Below are 13055 nucleotides of genomic sequence, written 5' to 3'. Positions count from 1 at the left end.
TAGATGCTAGAGGGATCAGTAGTTTCATTAATTGAAGTACTTGTTTCCTTGGCTTTTACTTCATCCTCCAAAATTTCTTTCATGGACGGTGGTGGGGTTACAGTAGGTCTGACACACTTATTTGTTAAGACCTTTTTACCCTTAACTATCTTGACAAAGGTATTTGGCAAGACAGCTTCAGGATCTGTTTCAAGAATGGGGTCCATGTAAGTAACTTCTGCAAGGGCAGCAGCAGCAGCATAGTCACCAGCAAAGAAAGCCTCAACTTGGGCAGACACCTACTCATTTACACACTTAGCTGTGCGTTGAGCAGATGTACACCATGAAGCAATAACCTTTTTGAGGTCGTTTAGCTGGTTCTTAACATCTGCTGCCTCAACGTGAAGAGACTTTAAAGCAAAATTTTGTTTTTCAAGTTTTGAAATTTCATCCTTCAAGATCTTAATTTCATCAATTTTGCTTTTAAGTTTATCATTTAAAGATTTGTTATCATTTTTCAAAACTTCTTCACGTTTACTGCCTCTACATAAATCAACTCTTAGGTAGTCAAACATTTCAGCTTTTTCATCATCAGTATAAGTTCAAAAATTATCAACCTTATACAGCATTTCAGATTTCCATTGAGGCGAATCCTTTTTCCGATCAGCTTCCCTCATATCAGCCAAAAACATACTACCATTATCATCCTCATCAGACTCCTCGACCTCCTTGGCCATCAAACACAGCTTTTTACCAGAAGCATAACCGGCATCATCATCATCAGTATCATTGTCAGAAGATGAAGAAGAGCTGGTTTCATCCCAATCATGATGCTAAGCAACTAGAACCTTTTCTGGCTTCTTTCCCTTCTTGTCAGCCTTTGCATTTTCCTTCATCTGAGCCTTCATAGCTTTGTACTTGTTCTTGTACTTATCAGCTTTTGAGAAGGAGTTAGCATGTGACGATGAAGGTTTCCTGGACATGCATTCAGCAGCAAAATGTCCAACCTTCTCACAATTGTAACACTCAGATTTAGGACCCTTGACAGATTTGCTGATATACCTAGCGCTTGGTTTCTTACTCCCTTTGTATGGCTTGCTGGTTCTATTACGATTGAACCTTTTGAACTGCCTAGCCAGCAAAGCCATACCTTCAGCAAACCCTTCCACATCATCTTCATGATCACTACTTTCTTCAGACCCAGTACCACTATACACCTCATCTTCAGCTGACTTATCTTCTGCCATCAACTTTTGAACCAGTAAAGCTTTTTGAGCTTTCTTTTTAGCAGCAACAATAAGAGCAGTATCATCAGTTTTTGAGGATTTTGAGGTGGTGGGGGCAGACTTAAAGTTTTCTTTTAAATTAAGTTCAAGTTTAGCTTCTGCCTTCTCATGGTTCCAAAGTTTACCATAGAGAGAGGACATGTTAAAGTTTTTTAAGGTCTGGGTGGTTCTTAAGAGGTCAGTGACAGGTTTCCATTTAGTAGGCAGTGAGTCAATGAATTTTTTTACTTGTTCAAAATCAGTATATGTGATTTTTAAAGTAAGCAGGTCAGCAATTAAGGAGTTAAACCTAATGAAGGTTTGCTTAAGGGTCTCATTCTTATAGGCAAAGAACTTTTCATACTCTCTTTTCAAAGCAATAATCTTGTTCTGCCTTACCTCATCCATGCCTTCATAAGTGACATCTAGATAGTCTAATATTAGCTTAACATTCAACTTTCCCTTAATCAGTTTGAACAGGTGATTAGGTAAAGTTATAGCTAACAGAGTTTTGATCTTAGGGTCAAGTCCAACACGACGTTTGTCCTCAACATCCCATCTGGCTGGAGTGAGAATAACCTCTCTGCCAGGAACAACAGGAGTGTCAGCAGTAGCTGGGATGCTATCAATAGTCTCAGTTGGGTCAAATGGACCATCTGTGGCAATACCAGACATAAGTGGGTCAATAGACTCCAGGTGAAGCATGAACCTTGCCTTCCAAGTTTCATACTCATCTTCATCAAATTTGAGTGGTCTATTAGATGAGCCATTTTCAAGGTAAGCTGTATTTGAGTATGCAGCCATGAGAGAATTCAGATCCAAGATATTAAATAATCAAGACTGAAGCTCTGATACTAGTTGTTGGTCCCTTGATTAACAACAGGAGTATTGTAGGGGGGTGAATACAATTTCTTTTAATTAACTAACCAATTAAACACAGTTTAGTATTCAAGCATGTAATGTAAATAGAGTCAAAGGTAATTTTTCAACTGTTATTCTTTATTGATTAAATCTTAAAGAATTACAACTATCCTTGGCGGAATGATAGTTGGTTGATACAGATATACCTAGGTATAGCTACGAGGATAAACTTAAAGCTATTACACGTTTTGGACTCTAAATAAATAAACTCACACCACTAGTTGTTACAATAGTGGATACAACAATTTATAGTAGTCCTATTAACTATGTAAAGGTTCTATTGTCCACTGGTACATAGGATGTCTGTACTTGTAGGGACAACTGCATCAGAGAGCGTGCTCTCCTCTTTCCTCTTTGGTAGCTATTTGCAGGAACACCCCAATTTGGTTTGGCACCACTATTCATTTAAACAAATAAAATGTTGTATTCCCTAGGCATTGACAAAGTATAGCACATGTCTGCACATGCGTTAAACTTCTGCATTCCCACGTGATCTTGTAAGGTCACTTATCTGCCGCCGACGCATGTCCTTTCCTATTCAACTTTGTCTTTGACTTCTGTTGAATAGTAAAATTGATGTAGACCACTCAGGAAACCACCATGCTTGTAATGGAGCATGGTTGTAGTGTTGTATGCTGCTTACCAGGTTTACTGGTTCTTCTTATGCTGAGTCACTTGATATTCTTGAATTGTTGGGTACTCATCCTGTGCTGATTTGAAGAATACACTCTACCTTGTGCTGGTAGACTAGGCAGCATACCGAACACTTGACACAGCAATATTTGCTGTCTATATATAAACAAACTTGTGCTGGCTGCACATAACATTTTAGTGCAAATAAAATACAGTTTTGTCATAATTAAATCCTTAATCATTTTGGGGACTCAACACACAATTTCACCTTCGCATTAAATAATATGAAAGCTAATAATTACCGTATCAAAAGTCACAATTAAATTATTGTAAAGCATACTTTGAAAATTAATCAGGAATCTACACTATCTTTTATCTAGTTCTCGCTAATTGACACTTTGTTCTTACATGTAGACCACTTTACCATTTATTCCTAATATCGTTAAAAAGGAATGATTTCTTAAATCACAGTGGACCTCACAACAGAGACCCATAAACATATCATAATGTATTTGATAATTCAATCATTTGATATTATCTTTTAATTTCGTCGATAAATATATAAACAAATACGTTCATGTAAAGTATCATACATCTAATACTTTGTTAACGTTTTCAATTAATATAACTATATTTATATAATTATATATGCACATTAAGTTAAATTTAATTGTTCGTGAATCGTTGGGAATAGTCGAAGGGTAATTGAACATATGAACATAGTTCCAAAGTTTTCGAGACTCAACATTACAGACTTTGCTTATCGTGTCGGAAACATATAAAGATTAAGTTTAAATTTGGTCGGAAATTTCCGGGTTGTCACAGTATCGTTAAACACTTTGAGATTTAATGGCATTTTGTGTTGAAGATAATCGGTTAAGGAAATGCATATTAATGGTCCCTCATCGGAAACTGATAGAAAGAAATATATGTACATAAGCTTATGGGACCTCTCTTTATCACCAATTGGTTTTAGAGTAATAAGAAACTCATGAGCTTATATGTCGTACATGTTGGTAGACCTAAAAAAAGATCCTGCACATGGTATCAAGTAAATGGGATGCAAGATGATGAAATTTAGTGATCGATAGCATGTAGCAAGTAGCATGCAGAAAGTAAGAGCAAGGATGATCACCGATGCTCATCAAGCAACATGGATTAACCGATTAAGGGGGTGATTGTTGGAGATAATCGGTTAACCGATTAAGGGGTGATTGTTGAAGATAATCGGTTAAGGAAATGCATAATGGTCCCACATCAGAAACTGATAGAAAGAAATGTACATAAGCTTATGGGAATATCTCTCTATCACCAATTGATTTTAGAGTAATGTAGAACTCATGAGCTTATATGTCGTACATGTTGGTAGACCTGGAAAACGATCCTACATTTTGACCAATTTTTCAAAAGATGATGGATGTAGAATTTATATTGAGAAACAAATTTGGGCCTAAAATCGAATAGATTGAAAATTTGGGAACATTAAAAGTCTAGTTGGGCCTTAAGAATCAATTTGAGAAGAAGAATATGAAAATTTATCATACTTATCATATAAAAATATAAAATCAAAGAGGTCCAATTCAGAAACCGAAGCATATAAATTCACGTGGAAACATAAACATCTTCGGATAAATTTCAAAACCCTAGAGTTCTCAATTGTCAAACAATCTTACGCTGTTGATAACTCCGCCCACAATTGTCAAACAATCTTAATGAAGAAACCACGAATAGAAACAGATATAATAAGCCAATTACCTGATGAACTTCTTATACGAATCCTATCTCTGCTTCCTGCTGCTGATGCTACTCGTTCATGCATTTTATCAAACAGATGGAAGCATCTCTGGGCCTTTCTTCCTAATCTCTATTTTGTTATGCCCAAATTTAAAGAACAAGCCAACAAATTTAATGATTCAGTTGATCAAATCCTAGCTCTTCGTGGTGGTATGCCCATCCAAAAGTTTTTTCCTCAATTCTCTTATTACGGCAACACAACTTATCTTGTAAATAAATGGCTTCGTATTGTTACTCAGTGTAAAGTTGAAGAACTCGATTTCAGGTTTGGGGGTTCAATTAATGATATATATTTTTGGAATTGTTTTAGAAATAAAAGCTCTGGTGTGTTAGTTAAACCTGAAGTTGAAATAATTTTTACATGTTTTAAAAAATTGAATCTTCAACGTATTTCTTGTATTGATACAAACTCGCTAACAAATTTGCTATCTCGGTGTCCTGTTTTGGAAGAGTTGTGTGTGGATAGGATACGGTTTTCTCCCAAATCGTGTATGGCTAAGATCTCTTTGATGGCAACGGAGACAGAAGCCAGGACCACCACAGAATATTGTCCGCTTCGGGAACAGCGAGCCACCAGCGACTCAACTGCCCTCACGGGTTTAAAACGCATCCTGTGAGGAAGAGGTATCAAGCCACATATAAGGGCCTTTGTTTTTGCCTCTCCAATCGATGTGGGAAAGGGGTGAAGGTCACCCTAACAATCCCCCCAACATCGGTGTGGTAACCCCAGCTCTGATACCAGTTGATTGCAACGGAGACAGAAGCCAGGACCACCACAGAATATTGTCCGCTTTGGGAACAGAGAGCCACCAGCGACTCAACTGTCCTCACGGGTTTAAAATGCGTCATGTGAGGAAGAGGTATCAAGCCACATATAAGGGCCTTTGTTTTTGCCTCTCCAACCGATGTGGGAAAGGGGTGAAGGTGTAGTGACCCGAACTTTTCCATGTTTATATATATTAATTGAGATTGATATTTGCATGATTAAATGTTTCCAACATGTTAAGCAATCAAACTTGTTAAGACTTGATTAATTGAAATATGTTTCATATAGACAATTGACCACCCAAGTTGACCGGTGATTCACGAACGTTAAAACTTGTAAAAACTATATGATGACATATATATAGATATATATATATAGTTAACATGATACTATTATAAGTAAACATATCATTAAGTATATTAACAATGAACTACATATGTAAAAACAAGACTACTAACTTAATGATTTTTAAACGAGACATATATGTAACGATTATCGTTGTAAAGACATTTAATGTATATATATCATATTAAGAGATATTCATACATGATAATATCATGATAATATAATAATTTAAAATCTCATTTGATATTATAAACATTAGGTTAACAACATTTAACAAGATCGTTAACCTAAAGATTTCAAAACAACACTTACATGTAACGACTAACGATGACTTAACGACTCAGTTAAAATGTATATACATGTAGTGTTTTAATATGTATTTATACACTTTTGAAAGACTTCAATACACTTATCAAAATACTTCTACTTAATAAAAATGCTTACAATTACATCCTCGTTCAGTTTCATCAACAATTCTACTCGTATGCACCCGTATTCGTACTCATACAATACACAGCTTTTAGATGTATGTACTATTGGTATATACACTCCAATGATCAGCTCTTAGCAGCCCATGTGAGTCACCTAACACATGTGGGAACCATCATTTGGCAACTAGCATGAAATATCTCATAAAATTACAAAAATATGAGTAATCATTCATGACTTATTTACATGAAAACACCTAAAACACTTTCATTCTTCAATTTTATTCATCTAATTGATCTCTCTCAAGTTCTATCTTCAAGTTCTAAGTGTTCTTCATATATTCTACAAGTTCTAGTTACATAAAATCAAGAATACTTTCAAGTTTGCTAGCTCACTTCCAATCTTGTAAGGTGATCATCCAACCTCAAGAAATCTTTGTTTCTTATAGTAGGTTATCATTCTAATACAAGGTAATAATCATATTCAAACTTTGGTTCAATTTCTATAACTATAACAATCTTATTTCAAGTGATGATCTTACTTGAACTTGTTTTCGTGTCATGATTCTGCTTCAAGAACTTCGAGCCATCCAAGGATCCGTTGAAGCTAGATCCATTTTTCTCTTTTCCAGTAGGTTTATCCAAGGAACTTAAGGTAGTAATGATGTTCATAACATCATTCGATTCATATATATAAAGCTATCTTATTCGAAGGTTTAAACTTGTAATCACTAGAACATAGTTTAGTTAATTCTAAACTTGTTCGCAAACAAAAGTTAATCCTTCTAACTTGACTTTTAAAATCAACTAAACACATGTTCTATATCTATATGATATGCTAACTTAATGATTTAAAACCTGGAAACACGAAAAACACCGAAAAAATGGATTTACGCCGTCGTAGTAACACCGCGGGCTGTTTTGGGTTAGTTAATTAAAAACTATGATAAATTTTGATTTAAAAGTTGTTATTATGAGAAAATGATTTTTATTATGAACATGAAACTATATCCAAAAATTATGGTTAAACTCAAAGTGGAAGTATGTTTTCTAAAATGGTCATCTAGACGTCGTTCTTTCGACTGAAATGACTACCTTTACAAAAACGACTTGTAACTTATTTTTCCGACTAGAAACCTATACTTTTTCTGTTTAGATTCATAAAATAGTGTTCAATATGAAACCATAGCAATTTGATTCACTCAAAACGGATTTAAAATGAAGAAGTTATGGGTAAAACAAGATTGGATAATTTTTCTCATTTTAGCTACGTGAAAATTGGTAACAAATCTATTCCAACCATAACTTAATCAACTTGTATTGTATATTATGTAATCTTGAGATACCATAGACACGTATACAATGTTTCGACCTATCATGTCGATACATCTATATATATTTCGGAACAACCATAGACACTCTATATGTGAATGTTGGAGTTAGCTATACAGGGTTGAGGTTGATTCCAAAATATATATAGTTTGAGTTGTGATCAATACTGAGATACGTATACACTGGGTCGTGGATTGATTCAAGATAATATTTATTGATTTATTTCTGTACATCTAACTGTGGACAACTAGTTGTAGGTTACTAACGAGGACAGCTGACTTAATAAACTTAAAACATCAAAATATATTAAAAGTGTTGTAAATATATTTTGAACATACTTTGATATATATGTATATATTGTTATAGGTTCGTGAATCAACCAGTGGCCAAGTCTTACTTCCCGACGAAGTAAAAATCTGTGAAAGTGAGTTATAGTCCCACTTTTAAAATCTAATATTTTTGGGATGAGAATACATGCAGGTTTTATAAATGATTTACAAAATAGACACAAGTACGTGAAACTACATTCTATGGTTGAATTATCGAAATCGAATATGCCCCTTTTTATTAACTCTGGTAATCTAAGAATTAGGGAACAGACACCCTAATTGACGCGAATCCTAAAGATAGATCTATTGGGCCTAACAAACCCCATCCAAAGTACCGGATGCTTTAGTACTTCGAAATTTATATCATATCCGAAGGGTGTCCCGGAATGATGGGGATATTCTTATATATGCATCTTGTTAATGTCGGTTACCAGGTGTTCACCATATGAATGATTTTTATCTCTATGTATGGGATGTGTATTGAAATATGAAATCTTGTGGTCTATTATTATGATTTGATATATATAGGTTAAACCTATAACTCACCAACATTTTTGTTGACGTTTTAAGCATGTTTATTCTCAGGTGATTATTAAGAGCTTCCGCTGTCGCATACTTAAATAAGGACGAGATTTGGAGTCCATGCTTGTATGATATTGTGTAAAAACTGCATTCAAGAAACTTATTTTGTTGTAACATATTTGTATTGTAAACCATTATGTAATGGTCGTGTGTAAACAGGATATTTTAGATTATCATTATTTGATAATCTACGTAAAGCTTTTTAAACCTTTATTGATGAAATAAAGGTTATGGTTTGTTTTAAAATGAATACAGTCTTTGAAAAACGTCTCATATAGAGGTCAAAACCTCGCAACGAAATCAATTAATATGGAACGTTTTTAATCAATAAGAACGGGACATTTCAGAAGGTCACCCCAACACTCTTCGCCATCGATGATGAGATTAATGATTAAGAAGAGTGAATGTAAGGATGGGGAGTTAGTGATTGATGCTCCTAAGCTTGAATACCTTCGCTTAATGTCTTGTTATTTTAGAAAGTACACTTTGGTGAATCCTACGTCTCTTGTTGAAGCTAAAATAAGCAATTGACGTTCTAGTTATGTTATTCAACTCTTAACATTTGTCTCATCCACCAAAATACTAACATTAAATTGTGAGTCTTACTTGGTAAGTTCAACAGAATTATAATCATTTATCAAAAATCTAATCAAATTAAGACTAATTTCAGTCAATTGCTCTAACTTTTAGATGCTATGTCAACATGATTATACTGTGCGTTTAAGTTATGCTTCGTGATGATAATGTCTAGTGTTTTGTTTATGCATGCAGGCTCTTGGACTTGATGGCATTCGGCCTTCAAACCTGTCCTAGTTCCCTAACTTGGTTAAACTTGAAATTGATGGGGAATGGAATCCGTTGCTGGTTTTGTTAAAAAATATGCCCAATCTTGAGTATCTTACCTTTTCTGATGTAAGTTTATGCCTAATTACCTTGAGCATATTCACAAATTTTAACAACAACAAGAAGAAGAAAAGTGATGTTTTGATTTCCTTATTGATTAAATCTAATCATGAAATCTCCTTTAATAATTCTCAAAACGTGCTTATGAATACTGCCTTTTTGTTTCAGATTATTATTGGTATTTGACTATTTGTTTGTTCATCGTTAGGGGCTTTTATTTTTCACAAGGGAATGGAACTCACCAAAGGAGGAGGCACCTGCTTGTCTACGTTTTAAGTTGAAGGAAATTTTTATAGTTTCATGTGTAATTCGGGAAGAATTTGCCCTAATAAGGTATCTACTGAAACATGCGAATATTTTGGAGAAATTGACAATCTGTGAAGATGATCCTTGGAGGCGCGAGCAGCGGTTGAACATCCACCGTGTATCAAAATCTTGTCAGATTGAATTTGTTTGAACCTTTTGCTTGCATATGTCTTTCAATCCTTTTGGTTTCTTCATTTCGAAAATGGCAAATTTGCAAATTTGATTCTTATAAATCATAGCTATAAAAGATTTTTGATTTTTGTGAAGATATGGCATATTATTAACTGAGTTTCATGTTTTTGTGTATACTGGTTTCCATCAGTTTTCATATGTATTTGTGATTGTGATGTTTGTACATGCATATTTTATATACCCTTTTTCAGCTGCTGTATCCTGAGTAGATAATTTCATTTGGAGTGCATCAATAACCATAATTATGATTTATACTTTACTAGTATAAAACTGTGTATCTTGTAAAAATCGATGATGTAAGAATCAATACTGTTATAAACTAGAAATCGTCGTGTTATCTTTTATTGATGTGGCAGTTATACTTGTGGAAGTGTTTATGAAATCTGCTTACAACAATACATACATAAGTCACGTGAGTGATATATAGAGATTTATAAATCAATCTTGAAGAAATATTCAATTTTTGAATAAAATGTTTACGTATTTTAATTAGCGATTGCACAGCATGAATCCAGTGGCGAATCCAGGATAAAAATCCAATGGGTCCCGAATTTTTTTTTTCAAAGCTAATTATATTTAAAAAGTACTTTAGTGGTTGTTTACTTCTAAAAAAATTGTAAATTTTAAAATTTTATGGGGTCTCATACTTAAAGTTAGTGATGTCCTATGAAATTTGAAGAGTATATTATATACAAAATTTACAAAGTAGTGGAGTCCTTGGACCCATACCACTACATATAAACTCCCAACTGCTTGAATCAAATGTTCAATTTTTGATGTAATTTGTTGTATGATGAATAAAAAAATTTGGTTGTGTTGAAACAAATGTCCCTTGTATTTTGATGTACTATGTTGAATGATGAATGAAATATTTAGTTATGTTGAATAAAATGTTCAATTTTTGATGTACTATGTTTATATGCATTTGTTAAAATCAAAAGCAGTATGCAATAGCTTAACAAAAGCAGTATGTAATTAATAATTTATGCAGTATGTAATTGATAATTCATGCATATGCATATGGAGTCGAACTCCTAACCATAGTTTAGGAGTAGTCGAATCTGATTTCATGTATTCACCAACATAAATTTGTTCTTAATCAAATTTGGTAATTTTTTTTTTTTTTTTTTTTTTTTTGTAAATACATGTAGATGTAGGTACTGGAAACAACATAGACAACATAACCATCAAATCATAGAACTAAAGTTCAACAAATTAAATTATATACAAGTGTTATATTAAAGACAAAATTGCGAAGATGGCCCATGAACTTTCACAAAAAGCTTGTTTAACATTCATCTTTTTTTCGACCCAGATGACCTTGAACTATCAACATATAGCACCGATGGCCCAACCTCTAAACTCTGTTATCTTTTAGTCCGTTAAGTTGTGGGTGTGCGTGTCACGTGAGGGTAAATTTATCCACAAACATAAGATTTTTTGCAGACTAAACGGTTTTTATGAGGTTTTTCGGTACTATATGTTATGTGTGTGGACGAATTTGCCCTCAAGTGACACGCACACCCACAACTTAACACACTAAAAGATAACAGAGTTTATAGGTTGGGCAATCGGTGTTATATGTTGGTAGTTCAGGGTCATCTAGATCGAAAAAAGAGATAAAGGTTTAACATGCTTAATGATACGCTATTCAGTTAGCGTATATCCAAAGAGGAACCGATCACCATAAACGTGAATAAAAGCACAAAAGCAAAATAAATCGGTGAACAGATCATAGCGAATAGCGGATAGCCTTAAGGACTTTAGTCAACTTCTGAAGAATAAGGGTTGACTCACGAATCAGAATGTGACGCGTGTCCATCCTCGAGGAAGTACCTTTGACTTTTTTCCCTATAAATAGGCCACCTGGACTTCATTGATAGGCATATTACATCATTTTGTCAGAGTAGAACTTTCTCTCTCTACAAAGTGACTTTGTCTCTCTAAAGTGATTGACCAAGTTTGACCTTGACTGGATTTACAGTTTGACTCGAGATCCGGTAATCATTGTTATTCAGAGAGTGTTGGAAGACTAAAACCGCTCACCGTTAACGTGATTGTTGTGACGACCCGGAAATTTCCGACCAAATTTAAACTTGATCTTTATATGATTTCGACACAATAAGCAAAGTCTGTAATGTTGAGTCTCAAGAATTTTGAACTGTTCATATTTTCAATTGATCTTCGACCATTCCTGACGATTCACGAACTTATATTTGTAAATAAATATGTATGTATGTATATATATATATATATATATATATATATATATATATATATATATATATAAAATGTATAAGTATCAAATATTTAAATAATGTTATCATATAATGAATGATATAATTACATAATTAATAGATTGTAATATTAATTAATATTAAATGTAATTACAAGTTAAAAAAAATATAGTTATTATACTAATAATACTATGACTACTTTCATAATAAAATCAGTATTATTAATTATTATTAATCTCAATAAGTAATTGATAGTGCTCCAAATGAACATATATTTAGTAGCAATATCCTCCCAATATGTAAATTATTTAGTTGTAATTGTCCTATTGTAAGTTGTAATCGTTATTATTAAATAAGTGCGAAGATAAAAGGCGAAAACGACGATTTGAAGACGCAAATGACCAAAAAGCTCAAATGTACAAGATACAAATCCAAGTGGTTCAATTTATTGATGAAAAACGTCTAAAAATGACAAAAGTACAAGTTGCGGAACGCAAAGTACAAGATATTAAATTATACGAAAGGACGTTCAAAAATCCGGAGCCGGGACCTGAGCCAACTATCAACGCCCGACGCAACGGACCAAAAATTATGAGTCTACTATGCACAAGAATATAATATAATATATATATAATTATATAAAATTATATATATTATATTATATAATTAAATATAACGTCGACAAGCTAGAAAACAAAGCAATTGGGCATGGCCAGACTGGCCATGCGATCGCATGAGATTAACACTGAGAACCCATGCGATCGCATGGGCCTCAGGATCAGACCACATCTATAAAAGGCAACGAGTTTTGGCCATAAAAAAAGATAATAATAATAATACTCCTCTGTAATAATATATATATATATATATATATATATATATATATATATATATATATATATATATATATATATATATATATATATATATATATATATATATATATAGTATAGTGTAGTTTTGTATTAGATTAGTTTTGGGTTATGCAAAGGTTATTTTACGGGTTTTAAAGTCGAAGCTCTGTCCGTGTAACACTACGCGAT

The 13055-nt window shown here is 33.4% G+C and overlaps 1 protein-coding gene across 1 annotated transcript; it reads left to right on the top strand.

Moving 5' to 3' along the window:
• The first annotated feature begins 4510 nt into the window (after positions 1-4510).
• Positions 4511-5209, top strand: LOC139901818 (putative F-box/LRR-repeat protein At3g58880). Its single transcript, XM_071884492.1, has one exon. The coding sequence runs from the start codon at positions 4511-4513 to the stop codon at positions 5207-5209; it is 699 nt and encodes a 232-aa protein (XP_071740593.1).
• Positions 5210-13055: the final 7846 nt, after the last annotated feature.

This window comes from Rutidosis leptorrhynchoides, chromosome 3 (assembly GCF_046630445.1).
Source record: "Rutidosis leptorrhynchoides isolate AG116_Rl617_1_P2 chromosome 3, CSIRO_AGI_Rlap_v1, whole genome shotgun sequence".
NCBI classification, from domain to species: Eukaryota; Viridiplantae; Streptophyta; class Magnoliopsida; order Asterales; family Asteraceae; genus Rutidosis; species Rutidosis leptorrhynchoides.
Note: the sequence above shows the minus strand (reverse complement) of the source record. Positions and strands in the feature narration are given on the sequence as shown.